The sequence below is a fragment of the Athene noctua genome, chromosome 22 (assembly GCF_965140245.1).
Source record: "Athene noctua chromosome 22, bAthNoc1.hap1.1, whole genome shotgun sequence".
NCBI lineage: Eukaryota > Metazoa > Chordata > Aves > Strigiformes > Strigidae > Athene > Athene noctua.
Genome location: NC_134058.1, coordinates 8,540,153 through 8,557,910, shown reverse-complemented (window position 1 = coordinate 8,557,910; position 17,758 = coordinate 8,540,153). Strand labels below are relative to the sequence as shown.

Below are 17,758 nucleotides of genomic sequence, written 5' to 3'. Positions count from 1 at the left end.
GGAAGAGCCAGCAACTTTTTAAAATGCAAGGAACAGAACTACATACCAAAACTTTTAAATCCTCAAATGTGAATAAATTATATTCAAAAATGTAAGTCTTCAATATTATTGTAAGGAGATGGACATGATATTCTCAGAGATACTTATATTAAGTTAAAAATACTCATTTTAATCCAAGAGACCCACAAGACAGCTGCTGGGATGGCAGAAGTAATTACCGACTGCTGGCAACCAATCGAAGTCTGCTCAAGGACTGACACAAAGAGTTTGAGAGTTAAGAACAGAAAGAGATTTTCTGCCAAACGACACATTTTAAAGGGAAACGGACTGTTACATTCATTCACTATTGACCATCTCAGTAAGAAACTATCTTGTTGATAAAGACTATAGAATCCAAAATTTATTACAACAAATATTTAACTAACAGTAATGCATTTAATAGTAATGTAAGTAATTCCCTTGAAGCTCACACAAAATGAAAAGGACTAAGTTTATCTTCTACTGAGCAAATCAACATAGCCACATTAAAAAGCCGAAGATGCTGAGAGGTATCAAAACATGAACATAAATTTTAAATAGTTTTTTAAATAGCTAGTACTGGGTTTTAGACTAAACTTACTTGCTGTCTTTAATAACAGTCCCCAAGAAAAGGTAGGCATGTAGCTTCCTGTGTTTACCTACTTGATTTTGTGCAAACATTGGCTAGTAACAGAAAGCATGAAGCTGATCCCGTACACTGGGCACAGGAAAACACGTATCTCAGGGCCCTACACCCCATTCTCACTTGGAGCATGCACAGCCCCTCCATGCTCAGTGAAGCATCAAACTCGTCCTGCACCAAAGGATGCTACAAGAGCTGAATTTTTTTCAGGGCTGCAGTAACAGCAGCTTCTTTAAAACACTCTTTGCATATTTATTCTGCCTGTTTCACAAAGTTTATTACTCCATGAGCCATGAAACATCAGAAGCACAGCTCTGGAAAGACTTGCTATAAAAAAGTGAGGGAGAAGAGAGAGGCAGGATGGGTTAAGGAGTAGGGCTGAGGGTCAGGAGCCAGCCCAGGATTGTGGGACATGCAGAGGCTCAGTTGAACATGAGCCAGCAGTGTGCCCGGGTGGCCAAGAAAGCCAACGGCATCCTGGCTTGTATCAGCAATAGTGTGACCAGCAGAAGCAGGGAGGTGACAGTCCCCCTGTGCTCTGCACTGGTGAGGCCACACCTGGAGGGTTGTGTCCAGGTTTGGGCACCTCAATCCCAGAGAGATCTCGAGGGGCTGGAGCGAGGGCAGAGGAGGGCAACGAGGCTGGGGAAGGGCTGGAGAATCAATCCTGTGAGGAGCCAGGGAAGGAGCTGGGAGTGTTCAGTGTGAGGAGGAGGAGGCTGAGGGGAGCCCTCATCCCTCTCTGCAGCTCCTGACAGGACATTGCAGAGAGGCTGGGGCTGGGCTCTGCCCACAGGGAATTAGTGACAGAACAAGAGGGAACGGCTTGAAACTGTGACAGGGGAGGCTCAGACTGGGCATGAGGAAAAATGTTTCCCATTGAGAGTGGAACAGGCTGCCCAGGGAGGGGGGAGTCCCCATCCCTGGGTGTGTTTAAGGGCCGTTTGGATGAGCTGTGGGGGATGTGGGGTAGGGAGAACTTTATAGAGTCGGGCTGAGGGTTGGACTCAATGATCCCAAGGGGCTTTTCCAACCTGAATGATTCTGTCTTTCTGTGAGGCTCATGGTGCTGTGGCAGAGCAGGAGATCCAGCAGCCGCAGGTGGGCACTCACCAGATCAAGGAACGCTTTTCGTTCCAAGTCGAGCGTTTGGACCCGTGCTCGCAGCGTCAGAATTTCCTTGTCCAGCCTGCTGTTGTGCTCCATGGCTTTCTGCAGCTCAGTCCTGTCTGTACAGAACAGAAAAAAATGGTCAGCAACACCAGTTTGGCCCTTGACCAAGCTCGAGGGGGGCTATCACAAGGAAGATTTCTGGAATTGCCTTGCCCTTACACACAGGCATGTGAGTGCAAGAGCCCAGAGGAGCTCCCCGCACATACAGGAACACGCTCTCTTTCCCCCATCACAGAGTTTTATCTTTCTGGAGATACAGGTTCAACAGCAGTGCTACATTTATTATAGGAGTCTCTCAAGCTATTCCAGGGATTCAGTTCACCTCCAGATCATGGAAAATGCCTCACCTCAGATATTTAGGCATGGGCTTCACACCCAACTACAGCAAGCTTTGAAAAACCCAGACAGCCATATTGCTTATTTTTATCATAAAACCCATCATTTGCTACAAGCAGAAACACAATCACAGTTAATGTATCAGTGCTGTGCTAGCATTAATATTTACGAAGTGGCCAGTATAGTAAAAATTATGGTTGCATACCAACCCTTCCAGTCTGAATCAATAAACCTGTGCAACCATCACACCAGTTAAAGCAGAGTATCTGGTATTTCAAGTGTAAGAAACAGGGAAAGATGTCTGTCTTAGGAGCACACTGTCAGAAACGTGTCTGGGAATACACCAGCATCCTACTAAAGCCAGTGAGAAGACAGTTTTCCTTACAGAAGAGGTGAACAAAGATTCTTCCCCTTCCAGTTGAACGCTGGACACAGGAAATTTCAGCTTAAATTTGACTTTTATTCAGACAAAAATAAAAATATATCTTCTTTCTTGGTCCCAAGCAGGGAAAAAAAAAAAGCAAACCACCACCAGCCTAAACCCCTGTTTCAAAGGATTTTGATATTGCATTTTCAGGTTTGTAATCTAAAATAAAAGGCAAGGAACACCCTCTACCAAAGTGTTCATTTTGCTGAAAAGCCCATTTACCACTACAGAAAGCCGGGACAAAATTCTGGATCTTCTCTGCTTGTAAGCAGCATGACTTACCACTCTCTCTCCACTCGTCCTCCCCTTCCTCGCGGCGCTCAGGCACTGACCACGATGCTGATTCTACAAGGATAATAAAGAGGCAGTTTTGCTGTGGCAGATCATTTGTATGCTTCTGAACAATGAACTTGGCAACATTTTTAATGCACTTTATCAAACACAGAGTTGAAGGAAAACTCAAGGAAAAAAAAAAAAGGCAGCAGAGAGCTAAACACACAATTTAAAATCTCTAATCACCAAAAACCCAATAACTGGGCTACAAACTGGCCAGGAGCAATCCTGGATTTTTCCCTTCAATCTTCAATGCAAGCAAGCAGCTGCAAATTATCATTGGACCAAAATACACTGTTTAAGTGGAGTTTTACTAAAGATCAGAGATTTCATTTTAGGTTTGTATTACAAAATCAATTTATTTACAGAGCAGCTGGCTCTGAAGTGCATCAGGAGGAAAAGGCATGCAGACATCCATCATCAGGAAAGCCACTAAGGTGCTGTAACACTAATTTTGCATACTAATACAGCATAATAAACCACACAGACATAACAAGCATTAAACCCTTACTCACAGTTTGGAAAGCCTTATATTCATTCGATACTTAAGAAGATTATAAAACACAGATTCCCCCACGCAGTCTACGATCCACTGAGAGGAGTCGCACGCTGCAGCCCGTCCGTGATCTGGAGGAGCAGTACGGTTTGGAGGCTGCAACACCACGCTCACTCCATCCCCAGGACTCACGTGTATCAATCAATACACAAAGCAGACGCCTGTGGAGTGCTCATTTCCCTGTCTTTGATTAAAAGGCTGCAAACGATGGGTTTGGAGGCTGGCTAGAAGGTTTAGATAGGCCTGAGCATTGTGTGTGAGCTGCAAGGTGAGCATCAGGACCTGTGATTCACACATAAAACCCTACCCAGGTGGTACCAGTCTCCTTAAGTTGGTCCCTGCAAAGGCACATGGAGCAGGAATGTGTTATCACATTTTGCTGTTCTCCACTGAAATTCTGCACCATGGTTTTTGGAACAATGTAAGTAACCCAGGGAAAATGCATCCCAAAACCAGTGTTTTGCTTGGAAAAATCTCCTTAGCAGGTAGCAATGAAACATCTGGCTTTAGCAACCACTCCAATAGGAGCTTTATCAAATAGTTTGATTTCCCTCCAGAAAACTGTTTATTTTTACAGTCAGTATTTTTATAAAAATATAATACTTAAGGGTTGGTCAACAACAATTCTTTTAATAAGGAGGTTAAGCAAATATTAGCAGTGAGGAGAATCTAACCAGCCATTCAAGGCTGCTGCTAAGCTGAGGTTATGAGCACCAGCTAACAGCTCCTAAGGAGACAGCACCCCAAACACAGCAGCTGAAGACCTAGTGAGGAGTGCTCCAGATGGGTTAACACTGGGTACTCAGCTACTCTGCTTCTGGACCAAGTCATCATTTCCTCTCCATCCCCTCCCAAGGCATGAATTTCTTCTCTCTGTATATGAGCCAGGGCGAGGAAGCCAGTCAGGAACCTGCTGCTGTAATCACAGGTCAGATAGCCCCATGTCTCAGCTGTCCCCACTCAGAATGAATTGATTTGTGACTGTTAATGACTGCGTTCCCATCTCCTAGGTACCAGGCTAATATCTGACAGATTTTTCCATGTGACAAACAGAGAGGATGCAGGACAGCCCGCCTCCAATTCCTGGGTGAGAAGTCCAAGGCTTACACTAACCAGGGTGGGCTAAATGCAGGCCAGTAATCAGAAGCAGCACGCAGTCACAAAAGAAGCCCTTACGGATTTTGTTCTGCTCCTTTCTTTGTACGTTCAGCTCATCTGTCAACCTCTGGATCTCTTCCTGGGCCGCCAGCAGCCTTTGTGTGGCCTCATCCAGCTCTTGTTCAGTTTGTGCACGTGATGCTTGTTCCCTCTCCAGCTCTTCTCTGTAGAACTGAAGCACAAGGGCTAATGCTCCAACAGGAATGAGATAACCCTCCCTGTGATGCGATCACAAGGCAGGTCCCCCCTCTGCACCACTCCTGGGCTCTCAGAACAGGGTGGAAACACAGGCAGAAACCAGGTGAGGAGCCTGGGAAAGCCACTGCAGAGGCAGGAGACAGACACGCAGTGGATAACCATCTTCACCTTGGGCACATGTTAGAACACAGCTGTTGAACAGCACAGCATGGCTGTTTCCCTACACAAGGCTCTGGTTTTCCCTCCCTAACACAATGCCATTAATGAAGATACATTTTCAAATACATAATGTGTGAGATGTCCCAAGCAGAGGACTCCACCACACCCCATGAGAGTTTGTTCCAAGGACAAGCCAATTCTGCACGTTTGTGGTGCCATGGCTGTTGTGGGAGCTAGTTCCTAGCCAGCCTGTCCTCCTCCTCCTCCAGTCTGCACCTGATCCTAGAATGAAGGAGAAAGACATTGCTCCCGCTGACTTGTGATGCTGCAGAAAAGTCATTTCAGCTGATATAAAAAGAGCTATTTCACACCCCCTTGACTTTGGTCCACTCATCTCCAATATCATTTCTTTAACTTATCATTAAAGGCTGGTGAGTGCTTACAAGCCAGCCCTGGCCCAGAGCTGGTGAGATGTTCACGCTGGCTCTCAGCAGAAGCAATTAACTCGCGCATAGCACCAGGCTGATGCGGCTGCATAGCCACAGCTCAGAGCTCACCTGCATCGCCATCAGCTAAAAACAGTAAAAAAACCTCACAGTGTGCTCAAGAACAGACCCACTGCTTGAAATCTCAACTGTGTACCGTGTCATCAGCAAGAAAACATGCAAATGTGTTACCTTATTCTGTGCCTCTCCAGTAAGCTGCATGGATTCATGGTGTTGCTGTTCATCTTCTAATGTCTGATGAATGTGATCAAACTCATCCTTGCACAGAAAGAGATATTAATAAATCACCACCAAAAAGCATGCTGCCACATACCCCTCGACACCAGTGTGTAGGATTTTCACTTTCAACCTATCTTGATTAGAAGGGGTTTGGTAATCATACCTTGTATTTGAAGAGAACGTTTCAACCAGAGTTATCCCAAATCCTTGTGAAAATCCCACAGTTGTCTCAGCTAGGACTGGGAACTCTATGGGTTTGCTACTTCTTTTTAAAAAACCTGTGATCTCCTTGGCATCTTCCTTTTAGAGCCTGTGGGCTCAGCTTTGCCCAAAGAAATGCTTGACTCGCTTTACCACAGTAACATGTTACTTCCCCATGTCCCCCTCTTTTGAGCCACTATCAAGTTAACAGATTTCTGCTCCCCTCCAGCCTGCACACACAAACCAGCATCAAGGATTTGCTAATGCTCAGGAGCTTGGTTGTCATTAATATTTTGCACTTCAGTTCTAGGGGTGAGAGTGTTCGTACATCCACGCCTTCTACCAGAACACAGACAGCATTTCCCCATGTATCTATTAGAGATGACTACACAAAGATGCACATTTGTCCCCTGGCTTTTTGGATTAGTGAGGACACATCAGAAAACAAATCAATTATGCTTCAGCAGTCTAGCTAAAAGCTGCACTTATTTCTGTAACAGAAAGTGCTTGGACCTTCAGTTTAAGAGTGAAACAAGCACGTTACAGGTCATTTGAGAATAAGAAAGGCTACATGTCCCAGTAAACAGAGCAACAAGAGCAATTAACCTATTAACCTGTAACACTGCTGTAACTCTAATGATTCTGTAAAACAAGTGTGATGCTACCCCAAACAATGGAGTGCTTAATCAACAGTTTCTAGTTCACAGACAGCAATGACATCATCACTGGGGGAGAATTAACAGTCCGGTTTAGAGAAACTTCTTCCTGGAAAATAGCTCTCCAACGTATCTTTCATCTGGTTTTAAAAACACAGAAATAAAGGTGCTGAGTATAAGAATTGCAGAGAAGCTGTGTTTGATTAGAAACAAGGACCATTAAGCTTATAATGTGTTTTGATCATGCGAGAATACATTTTCCTTTCTTAAGCCTCATTCCTCTAAACAGCTGCAGGAAAAGTGGGTACGAGTCAAGTATTTACAGGCCTGTCTACCTACCAGGGGACTCTGGCACCACGAAGCAGGAGGAATTCACACACGGGCAGCCAACATTATTTCCACATACAAGATTTTGCCTTGGCTCTGTCCTTCACCCAGCCCAGTTGCAACAACACTCCCTCCATCTTTACCCAGTAGTCAAGTCTTGTTACAGAAACATGTTAATTACAGGATTATTAGCAAGAATGGTCCTGAGAGGGGACTGCTAGGAGTCAGCTGCCTCCTCAGCAGGACAAGCTCCGTGCAAGGTGTGTATTCGACACCAGACCTGCAGGCAGCTGCATCCTTCATCTGCCCTGGCCCTACACTTCCCTTTCTCAGCCACTGAAGGAAAAGGAAATCCAATCGCACCCGGCAAACGCTCAGCAGCAGATGTAGTTTAACTGGCATTTCATTGGAAGGTCACAGCTCTGCTTCCCCCTTGTAAGTAGAGTGGGGTTTCCATCATGATGCTTCATAGGAAAAAATGGTGTGTTTGCAGCAAACATTTTTATCAAGTGACAGGCATTCACAAGGAGACTATTTAGGATTTGCAGAGGCATCTTCTATCCAAGAGCAGGAGACAGCACATCAGAGAAGTTTTTCTGCCTCGCTGCAAACAGATTCTTTGATTCCAAGGTGAATATTTTCATCTGAAGGTGAATCCTGAATGACACCCAACCCTACAGCAGTTAGGCAGACTTGGGCTCTCCAGCCAGGAAGGGAAACTCTTGAGGTCAGTAAAATCCCAAGTGGCTCAAAAAAGAGAGATAAAAAAGCAAATGTTCACTGCCTCAATGCAAGAGCTGAAGAATATCAATTGAAGCCAGAAGATGGTAGGTTAAAGCAAAGGAATTTGATGTGACAGTAGCTGGACTGTGAAAGTCCTTGCTATAAGATACTGGGAACATTAAGAAAACTGTACTGGTTTAACAAGCAACTAAATTAATGTAAAAGAAAAATTAATCAAGGACTACTAGACACAACAATAGCACCTCTGGTTCAGCCACTGCGTGCCACTGGAGGCAAGGGGAGCATTTGTGATGAACTATCACGACATACTTGCCCCATGTGCTGAGGTTTTGCATTTGGCAAAAATGTAAAATGGTCAGATGGTACAATGCAGCCCAAACCAAGCTGAGCTTCACAGCGAGTCTGGGTCTGCCGAGCCTCCCCCCTTCAGTAAGCTCAACCAAAAAAGGCCAAGAAGCTTTTCAACACCAAATCAGTTTTATCCAAATGAAAAACGAGAAACTTAAAACTGTGGAAAGTGCACGGTAGCGACAGAAGATGAGACAGGTCTGTCTGCAAGTCTTCCACTTGCTTGTGCCCTAGCCAACGCCAAACTGGAGGTCATCAAGCCCTTGCAGTCCCCTCTGTCCCCAAAAGGGCCTTACTGTGAATTGAGGTGCTGGAGCGAGGGCAGAGGAGGGCAACGAGGCTGGGGAAGGGCTGGAGAATCAATCCTGTGAGGAGCCAGGGAAGGAGCTGGGAGTGTTCAGTGTGAGGAGGAGGAGGCTGAGGGGAGCCCTCATCCCTCTCTGCAGCTCCTGACAGGACATTGCAGAGAGGCTGGGGCTGGGCTCTGCCCACAGGGAATTAGTGACAGAACAAGAGGGAACGGCTTGAAACTGTGACAGGGGAGGGTCAGACTGGGCATGAGGAAAAAATGTTTCCCAGAAAGAGTGGTCAGAGAGTGGAACAGGCTGCCCAGGGAGGGGGGGAGTCCCCATCCCTGGGTGTGTTTAAGGGCCGTTTGAATGAGCTGTGGGGGATGTGGGGTAGGGGAGAACTTTGCAGAGTTGGGCTGAGGGTTGGACTCGATGATCTCAAGGGGCTTTTCCAACCTGAATGATTCTGTGATTCCTGGCTGGCGGCTGCACTTTGCAGGGGCTGCAGCTCCTGGCCCTCTTGTGTCCCTCCTGCAGCCTGGGGCCTTCTCCCCTAAGCTCAGCCACTGGGTCCCCCAGGCAGGAACAACCCCTCTCCCTCCAGAGGAGCAACCTGGCCTGGCCACTGCTGAACTGTCAGAAGGAGATTGGGAAAAATAAGAAAAAAAAAAAAAACTTAACACTGTCTCACAAATACTGCAGGGCTAAACAGGCTCTAGATCTGGCCCAATGCAGCAATTTTTGTGCTCCTGTACGCCCAACAGCCATTGCTGTCAGAATAAGTTATGGATGAGGCCAGCAAGCACAGCAGTGCAGGAGAAGCAGCTACAAGAGCCAGCAGGTCCTGGGCTCCAGTTCCGTGGAACAGCCATATTCAGGAGCAGGTGGAAATCAGTGGCCTTGGTGAAAGGGAGATCTCCCTAACTGAGGTGATCAGTCACAAACCATCTCTCTCCAACATGCAGTAGCTGCTGCTCCTCCACCATTTGTCAGCCGCCTTCATCTTGACCTCAGAAAGCAACAAATCAAGGCATAGATGGTCTTCTCCAACCTGCCAATCATCAAGCCATGCTGTGGAATTTATTTACTGAACTCAGTTTGCAAGCAGAGGCTTGCTTAACTTCTATCCTCTAGCTCAGCAGTTAGAAGACAAGGGAATTTTAAGCTCACCCTTAAGTACAGGGAAAGTTTTGTCTTAAATTAATGGTTTTCAGGGGAACTCAGTCACCCAAAATTAAGCACTGGATCATCAGGAAATATGGATTAACAGAAAGTCATTATTACTCAGTGAAGATCCTCAGACTAACTATGGCACAAACTCTTCAACATTCTGTTAAAATTAATTCTACTCACTATCCCTATGCAAGATGTGGGAGCAAATCAACTGTAAACATACAAGTGTGAAAATTAACACAGAAATCAACTTCAGCATTAGGAATCCACAGCATCCTCATAGATAGGAGAAATGTTACTTTAAAAAAAAGATCTCCAAAAGATCCTTTTCCCCAGCAGGCATTCAGTCAGCCTGAGCAGCTAAAGCAGGAGGTACCTGAAGCTGTGCTGCACGCAGCCTGTCCGTGTAGCTGGGTGAATTCAACTTCTGATCTGCCATCTCCAGTTTCTCCAGCAGCGCTGTTCTTTCTACCAGCAAATAAGCAATCTGTTCGCTGGCATTACTGTGAGCTATTTCAAACAAGCCTTCCTGTTCCAGCATCTCCTCCACCTCCTTCAGCTGGGCTTCTGCAAGACAAGGCTTGCTGTGAGCAAAGGAATGAACAAAACGCAGTTTCTTGCAGATCCATGCCCTACCTCCTCAAAACACTCCCCACCACCACAGCCTCCATTTCTCCTGCAGCCCAACAGCTCCTAAAGTCTTTCCTTCTGCTTCCCACCTCCCTTGTTGCCTCATACCTCCTGTTATCTTACCTATTATCCCAGCACTAGTCCCTCTGTCCTGATGTTCCTGATCTGTCCCAACACTTCTGCTCGCATCCACTACCCTGCCTGCCAAGCAAGGGATAGGACCTGCTACATCTAGACTGAGTTCTCCTGCCTTCTCTTAAGTGGGGGTGTTACTAAAGCATCTTCTTCTACCCAGCAGCTAAGTTTCACCAACCTGGTTGTCCTCGACCCTTTGAACCCTTAATACTGCTTGGTGAAAACTAAACAACAGAGAAATGAAACAGATGGACACGCAATCACAAACATCTTATTTGGAAGAGACACAATGTATTGTATCACTCACAAGTAGAGTATCACTACTTTTCCTGTTTGGTAGGGAGGTACATCTCTTTTACACACACACAGCAGTGAGGTACAGCAGTGCCTGCTGCATTGTGCACAGCCCACGGTGGAGATTGGGGTGCTGGACCCCATGTGATGTGGTAGGAAATCACAGCGAGGAACCAACGAGGGCCTGAGGCAGAGAAGCAGCACCCCATGGCACAAAGGGACTCGGAGTACTTAAAACATGACCTTAGAAATCACTGCCTGAACAGTGCTCCTGACCCATTCCTCCAAAACCAGCTAGAAACCCAGGCTAAGGGCTGCTTCTGGTAACACAGACTTCTTGTTTGAAGGTCTCCTGGAGGATTAAAGGCACAAAAAAATCCTTTTAGAATTAAACTGCCAATTCTTCATCGTTTATCACAAAATTATAGCTAGGAAGACTCTGTACTGGGAAAAAACTTCAAGATTCAATGGTCTCCAAGGCAGACAGATGACAACAACATTTTCAAGGGAAGCTGGTTTATGGCTAGGCACTGCTGTGTCCATGCAACAAGCAGTTGTTAAAAAGAGCCCCTCATTTGCATGGCTGGGAATTTATCTGCCAGAATACGAGGAACTTCTGGTCTCCCGCAGAGAGCAGCAATGCCTGCACTGGATCCAATAGCTTGTTAAGCGAATGAAGGGTTTTTCAAAACCTCCCTATGTAATTCATATTAAAAAGAAAACCAACAAACCCTGAACCTAATTTCTAGCCCAAAACAGATTATAAAGGTTTCCAACTGCTGTAGGATGGGAACTGGGGGGAGCTGTGGGCTTTGTATGGAGGAAGGAGGGATATTCACCCTCTTTCACTGCTTAGAGAGCTAGAGTTAGATACCTGAAGTTAAGCAGAGCAAATATTCCTCATAGTCTTACACAGGATACACACACAGCTCTGGTCAAGTCTGTTCCTCACTTCCACACGCTGGATTTAACAGGGGACCCGGTGCAACCACATCCTAAGGCTGAAATCAATCACATGTTTCCACTCTGCATTTTGCAGGCAGCTCTGTCCAGCCCTATGGATGGAAAACACCCTGCGGTTGCCCATTTGCCTTCCCCTGTGGCTACAAATTACAAATCGTTCAACGAAGAGGTCAAACATGGCTGACTTGCAGCTCTCCTCCGTGAAGCAGAGCAAAATATTGTGTTTTTCAGTTTAAAAACTATTGGCCACTTGCTCCATATGCATTACAAAGAGTCCACAGCCCATACTCAGCTGAAAAGTCCCCCTTGCCTTCAATTTGCCTTTCAGTTTCCTCCCACTTTTGCCAAGTCCCATCTAAAATAAGCTGAAAGCTGCTCTGCTTTAGGGCCAAAACCAGGACAACCATCTCCCTTTAGGACTAGCGCTCTGAACTCATATGGCGGCTCCTACACGGACAGTTTTACTTGCAAGTACTTCCCCTATGCCTAAGCAGTAGAGTTTGGGGTAACAAGACCTAGAAATTTTCCACAGGCTGAAGAGGAAAAGGATTTGGGAAGATGAGGGGAATCTGCTGTACGCACTAATTTCTTACGAGTATCTCAAACACCTTCTCTACCCCACCCAACACACCCTATTTGAGAAGCACCAACACCAGCGACATCGCACCAGTGCGCTGATGTGTTACCACCAGCACGTATCTCCTGCACTGCCTCTGACCTTCTTTGGAAGCCAGTTTTATCTTTGCAAAGGTGTCTTACTCCAGGAAGTTTCTCAGAAATAAGCAGTTCACTGGCATCCTCACACCCACCACATCCTCTTGTCCACGCTGGGTGCACTGAAGCAGTGCAGCTCTTCCAATAAGCAAGCTCAGGCCATGACTATTTATTCTTTTAGTTTCACTTTTTAAACAAATCAAGGCAAGCCCCAAAGAGCACTGTGTTTTACTGCCATTACATATGTTTATCAGAAAGGCTTTTGGTAATGCAGTGCCTGAGTTATCGACCCGCCCTCCAAAAACACCAAGGCCTGTTCGACAAGAACCATCAGAAATGGATTATGAACTGCCTCGAGGAAAGGGAAAAATTCACTCTGGGCAGTGGTACCAAATGAGGTACAGCTCAGATCGACAGCTCAACATAAAACCAGCAGTGGCTGCTCCCTGCAGTAACACTTCGAGCCCATTCCAGGCAAGAAGTAAATGCGTAAGTAGAAACTTACTTTTTATCATCAAAAATAGCTTTTAGTAGATCAAATTGCTCCCAGCAATCCTCAGAGCAAGTAGCTTCTGATCTGTGGGACTGCTTTTGGAAGAGGGAGTACGCTCAGCCCCCAGAGCCCACTCGAGTGATCTCCTGCACTTACTCGAGTCTTTGCCCCTTCCCCTCCCGATCCGGGACTCCCAGCAAGATCAGCACAGATCCTGTCCACTCACCCTCGCCCCTCCTTTGTACCACAGGCTTGAACCAGCCTCTGTCCTCAACTGCCCTTTCCCATCTGAACTGGTTATCATTTTGAGCCTCCCAAAAGCTCCCTACCACCACCCTGTTCTTGCCTTGCCCACATTTTTGTTTAACAATCCCAGTAAACCTGGGTCTGCCTTTCCACAAGACCCTTCTCCAGCCCCGTTTCCAGCCTCGTCTGCTCATCTTGTGCCTACTAAAGACAGCCAGCTGCCCCACAAAAATAAGAGGGGGAGTAGGACCTACTTGAAGACCTTCAGCCTGTTCTACACTCCACAGAGCTCAGGGGGAATTTCTGGGTTGGTTTGCACAACTCTGCAGAGGCCCAGGGAATAAGCACAGCAATGTGGCATCAAACCCTGCAGCAGAGGTACATTAGAGACTTGGAGCAGGCCAGAGATGGCCAGTGGTTCATCCATGAAAAAGCTGCCCTGCGAAGCAAAAAACCTCAAGAAAAAGATCAACAAGCATCCCAGAACACATCAAGGCTGGCATCCCTCCTGTAAAGGACAGCCTGGTGGAAGGCAGGGCTTCATCCGCTGTCCAGATCACTAAATTATCAATGTGTATCACAGGACCACAGCTAATACCGTCCGTAAGGTAATAACAAGTCTTAAAAAACCAAGTCTGACAGCGATACCCCAAAACAACCCCCCAGAAAGCTTCACAGAAGCACTGTTTGGGACCAAAGCACCGCAGAACCACAAACCTCCTCAGGGACAGCTTGCTCCAAATTAGCAACCCACCAGGGCAAGGGATCTCTTTCCATTCGAGTGTTAATCCTTGCCCAACAGCCACAAGAATACTTCAGGAAAAAAAAAGTCCAAAGGAGCAGAGCCTCTAGAGGAAATAAATGCAAAGCCAGCTTTTGGGACGTTTTTGTCATTCGCCTGCCACCTCGTGGGCAAGATGGGAGAAGAACCAGTAAGAACATTATCTGCCACAGCAAAACTCCCAAAGGCTCATTAGTCATTTTAAACCCTTGCACACCAGCATTTTCAACACTAAACGATGGTTTACGCGCCCAGAAGCGACCAACTTTTCAGGCAGTGCTTAAGCACATGCATCTTTGCAAAGTCTCTCCATCAGACGGCCCCGAAACCCAGCAGCTGGCCAAAACTGAACAGACTCAGAACTGCAATCAGTTTCCCAAAACTCCTATAGCTGCTGCCCCAAATAAAGCGTGCATAACAAAGAAACTGTTCAAGCTGTGCTATCACCCCCCGTTTTACCTCAGGCCCAGGATAATGCGCAGTGTGCTATTAGCGGCACTCAAAGCATAACGGAAGACTATGAAAACTGAAGAAAATCAAGAACTAAACCCAGCGAAACCTATTTGCCCTTACTGGAGGTGACCCAGGGTTTGAGAGGAAAGCAAATTACGTGAAGTGAAATACAATTGAAACAATTTGTTTTAGCAAAACACCTGTACTAAAATAAGCACACAGGACAAAACACCATCACAAACATACCACTGTGCTTCAGAACTGTTTTTAAAAACACGTGGACTTCGTCTAAACCAAATCCAATGGCAAATTCACTGACTTCAGTGGGAACACAGCTCACCACTGTGTGACGTGAGAAGTCATTGTCAAATAATTTAGAATTGGAAAACAAACAGCATCATCGATTCTGTTCTTCAAACAGCCTCTGGAAGATGCTTAGTGCAACAGCAGAGCCACACAAAGTGAGAAACTGTTCAATTCACTGAATAAAGATAGTAAAAGCAGACAAGAACCTTTAAGTCAATTACAAATCAGTTCTAATATTTCACTAACACTTCTGCCAACCTCCCAAACACACCACACACGCTGCTTTAGCAGAACTCACTGAGAAAAGCTGCTCTGCCCTCCAAGTTTTAAACCAGCTTTGCCACCTGTACCCCAGTACCTGCCAACGCATCTCCTTGACCCCTGTTTCAGAGGGAAAGGATTACCCTGCTGCAGCCGCAGCCGCATCAGCTCAAGCCTGAGCTGTTCGTTTTCTTTTTCATATTCGGTGGTGATGGCATCTCGTTCCTCCATCAGGTTACGGACGTGACCCACATAACTTTCCACCTAGAAATAAAGGAAATATCACTATAGCTGAGTGTTTACCAACATCTCACCAGCAAGCAGTTGGTGCAAACAGCTCTCCATCCCCCTCTATTTACAGGATAACACCAACCATTTGTAGGATGCTACTTCTTCATGCCTTTGTAACACCTGGGGATGTTAAAAACTTGACTGAAAGGTGTGAAAGGCAGAGGACTCTCAACCCCAGCTCCCTGGGAGACGCTGGGCTCACCGGGTGCTTTTCAGTGCCCCAACGTGAGGAACCGGGCCCTGCACCCCCAAGTCCTCGAGGGAAGTGGCTTTTGGTGGTGACACCCGTGATGATGCTGCTGCGAACCGCGGGGACAGCGGGCGCGTTTGGACCCGGAGGGGTTAAACACCGGAGGGGTAACTCCGGCCCCTTCTCCCGGCCCTTACGTCTCTCATCTCCTCGGCCCGTTGCCGCTCCAGGTCGCCGAGCCGGGCCTCGGCGCGTCGCAGCAGCCGCCAGGCCGGGCCCAGCTGCCGCTCCTCGGCCGGGGCGGCGGCGCCCTCCGCCCGCAGCCAGCACCGGACGGTCTCTGCCGGCACCGGGGCCTCCGCCTGCGGGGGAACCGAGAGAAGCCGTGAGCGACGGGGCCCGGCGGAGCCGCCTGCTCCCCCCGCAAGCCCGGGCACCCACCGGGGCGGCGGCGGCGGCCGCCTCCATGCGGCGCGGGGCCCCCCCCCCCCCCCCCTCCCCCGGCGCCATGGCAACGGGGGCCCCGCGCCCCGCCCCTCCGGCCCACGGGCAAGGCCACGCCCCCAGGCCCTCGGCCACGCCCCCGCCCCGGCGGTGCCGGCGGAAGCAGAGAGGTCCCGCTCCCGGTCATGAATCCGCAGCATTTCGGGTTTCCTTTAGGTCAGTGCTTCGAGCCCACCGCACAGCCAAAGGCCCTACCGAAACGCTTCCGCTGGCACCGAAACCGAAGCGACAGGGGCTGAAGGTTCTTCTGTTTCTCCTCCAAACCCCAAGCGGAGCCGCTGCCGGACAAAGGGGTTTCCCCCGCAGTAAAGCAAGAACGTGGAGATGGAGACGGCGAGGGTCCGGCAGAGCCGACTCGCCAGCTGAAGGCACAGCAAGAGGATGGTAGAGGAAGGAAAAGACCAAGACCTGGAGAAGAGGGACGCTGCAGCAGAGCAGGCTGAGCGGAGCCTGGGACGCCCAGAAAATGAGGAGCAGACGGGCCCGGACCTCCGGCGGCCGCTTCCTACTTATGGTACCACAACCGACATCCCCGAGGGGCTGGTGCCCCAAGGCAGCCAGCGCTGGAGACGTCGGTGCCACGGGAGCTCATCAGGGTGCCTCTGGCTCAGTTTGAGCTTTGAAAGTCGCCCCACCGTGGGCTCTGCCACCCTCCTGGGGGAGGAGGCGCAGACACGGCGCGGGGAAGCCCGCAGCTGCCTTCCTGCGGGTCCAGCGGTGCGACCCCAACACTCGACTCTCCTCCTCAAAGTTTAGATTATTTCTGTCCTTCACAATCACCTTCTGGAGAGAAACCAGAATACCCCAAAGGCAGCACTCGCTGCTCTTCTCCCACCTCTTGCCCCAACACTTCTCCAAGGGCACATTCAATTTACACAAGGCTTTATAATCTCTTTTTTGCTGGCCCTCCCCTGCTTCTAAGTTTTACTCCAAATAAAGACAACAGAAACCCCTAAACCAGCAGGACTGGACGTTCACCTCAATGACATACTGGGAGATGCAGGCAGGCAGCTCTTGGAGTTCGTACAACACACAGAGGACATTCCACCACCTTCTCCTTCCCTATTTGCACGTCTCCAACTGGCACTTCACTCCACCTTCTGCAAGTATCAGTCCTGGCCCGTACAGAAGATGTTAGTTCCTTCTCCTGACTAATCCAGACTGTTTCTCCCACCACTAAACATACCCCGCACACCATCCTAGCCCGTTGGCATTCAACACTCCCTCCTGATCTGCTAAGCCCATCCTCACGCTCTTTTCTTGCTCTTCTACGTTTCTTTTCCTCATGTGATGAGCAGACCTAACTTGCAGGTGATCAGTGTCATTACAAAAGCACTGTGACTTTCCTGAACACTCAGTGGTTTTAAATATGGCAAAGTCTCACCTCTGGAGAGGCCTCGAGTGCAAGAGCAGCGTTCCTGCACGTTCCTGTTTTTCTTTACGGACTCCCAGTGAAACTTATTTCAAGGAAAGCACATAAACAGGAAGACAACAGACAGTGGTAGAGCTGCAGTTAAGTTTTTTTACCGCAAAATTACACACTTTGCTTCTTGCAAGCATGAGGAATATATGCTTAGAATTTGGTAATCACATGGAAGCAGGATTTAGAGAAAACCAGCAACGTCCCAGTTCTAACTCCAGCCAAACAGCCAAGAGGCAGTTCTCCTCCCAGGGCTATCACCACTACTCCATCCGCTTAAACCTCCCCACGCTCACTGCCTATTTCCCCCCAGGAACCTACAAAAGGAAAACCTTTGTGAAACAGCTGCTTTAGGGACACTGTACAGTACCTGGTTTTTGAACTGTGTTTCTTGAAGCGTAGGTCCACTGGATCACTCCAGGAGCAACAGATGCTCTCTCTGAGTTGTTACCACCTCATCCTCCTTCACCTTCTGCCACAGTTGTTTCACCATCCACTTTCAACACCAGACAATTGCCAGCTCTGTCGCTCCACTCCAGTCATAAAACCAAAACACCTTATTTTCTGCAAAGCACCATTCCTTCCATCCAACAATTTGAAAAGAAACTTTTA

General features: G+C 47.9%; 1 protein-coding gene across 8 annotated transcripts in view; it reads right to left on the bottom strand.

Moving 5' to 3' along the window:
• The window catches only part of CCDC30 (coiled-coil domain containing 30), a 42,016-nt gene extending 24,391 nt beyond the window's left edge, over window positions 1–17,625 (bottom strand). For 5 of the 8 annotated variants that reach the window (XM_074924506.1, XM_074924508.1, XM_074924507.1 and 2 more), the window contains exons 1-9: window positions 15,664–15,700; window positions 15,420–15,584; window positions 14,885–15,005; window positions 9,842–10,032; window positions 8,749–8,925; window positions 5,679–5,765; window positions 4,663–4,816; window positions 2,880–2,942; window positions 1,775–1,890 (exon numbers count right to left, since the gene is read on the bottom strand). In XM_074924506.1, coding sequence (XP_074780607.1) covers window positions 1,775–1,890; window positions 2,880–2,942; window positions 4,663–4,816; window positions 5,679–5,765; window positions 8,749–8,925; window positions 9,842–10,032; window positions 14,885–15,005; window positions 15,420–15,584; window positions 15,664–15,690 — 1,101 coding nt within the window. In that variant the 5' untranslated portion in view covers window positions 15,691–15,700. Of the gene's footprint in view, window positions 1–1,774; window positions 1,891–2,879; window positions 2,943–4,662; window positions 4,817–5,678; window positions 5,766–8,748; window positions 8,926–9,841; window positions 10,033–14,884; window positions 15,006–15,419; window positions 15,585–15,663; window positions 15,701–17,516 lie in introns of those variants that run through there. The other 3 variants (XM_074924510.1, XM_074924511.1, XM_074924509.1) reach the window with 3 other exon arrangements.
• Window positions 17,626–17,758: the final 133 nt, after the last annotated feature.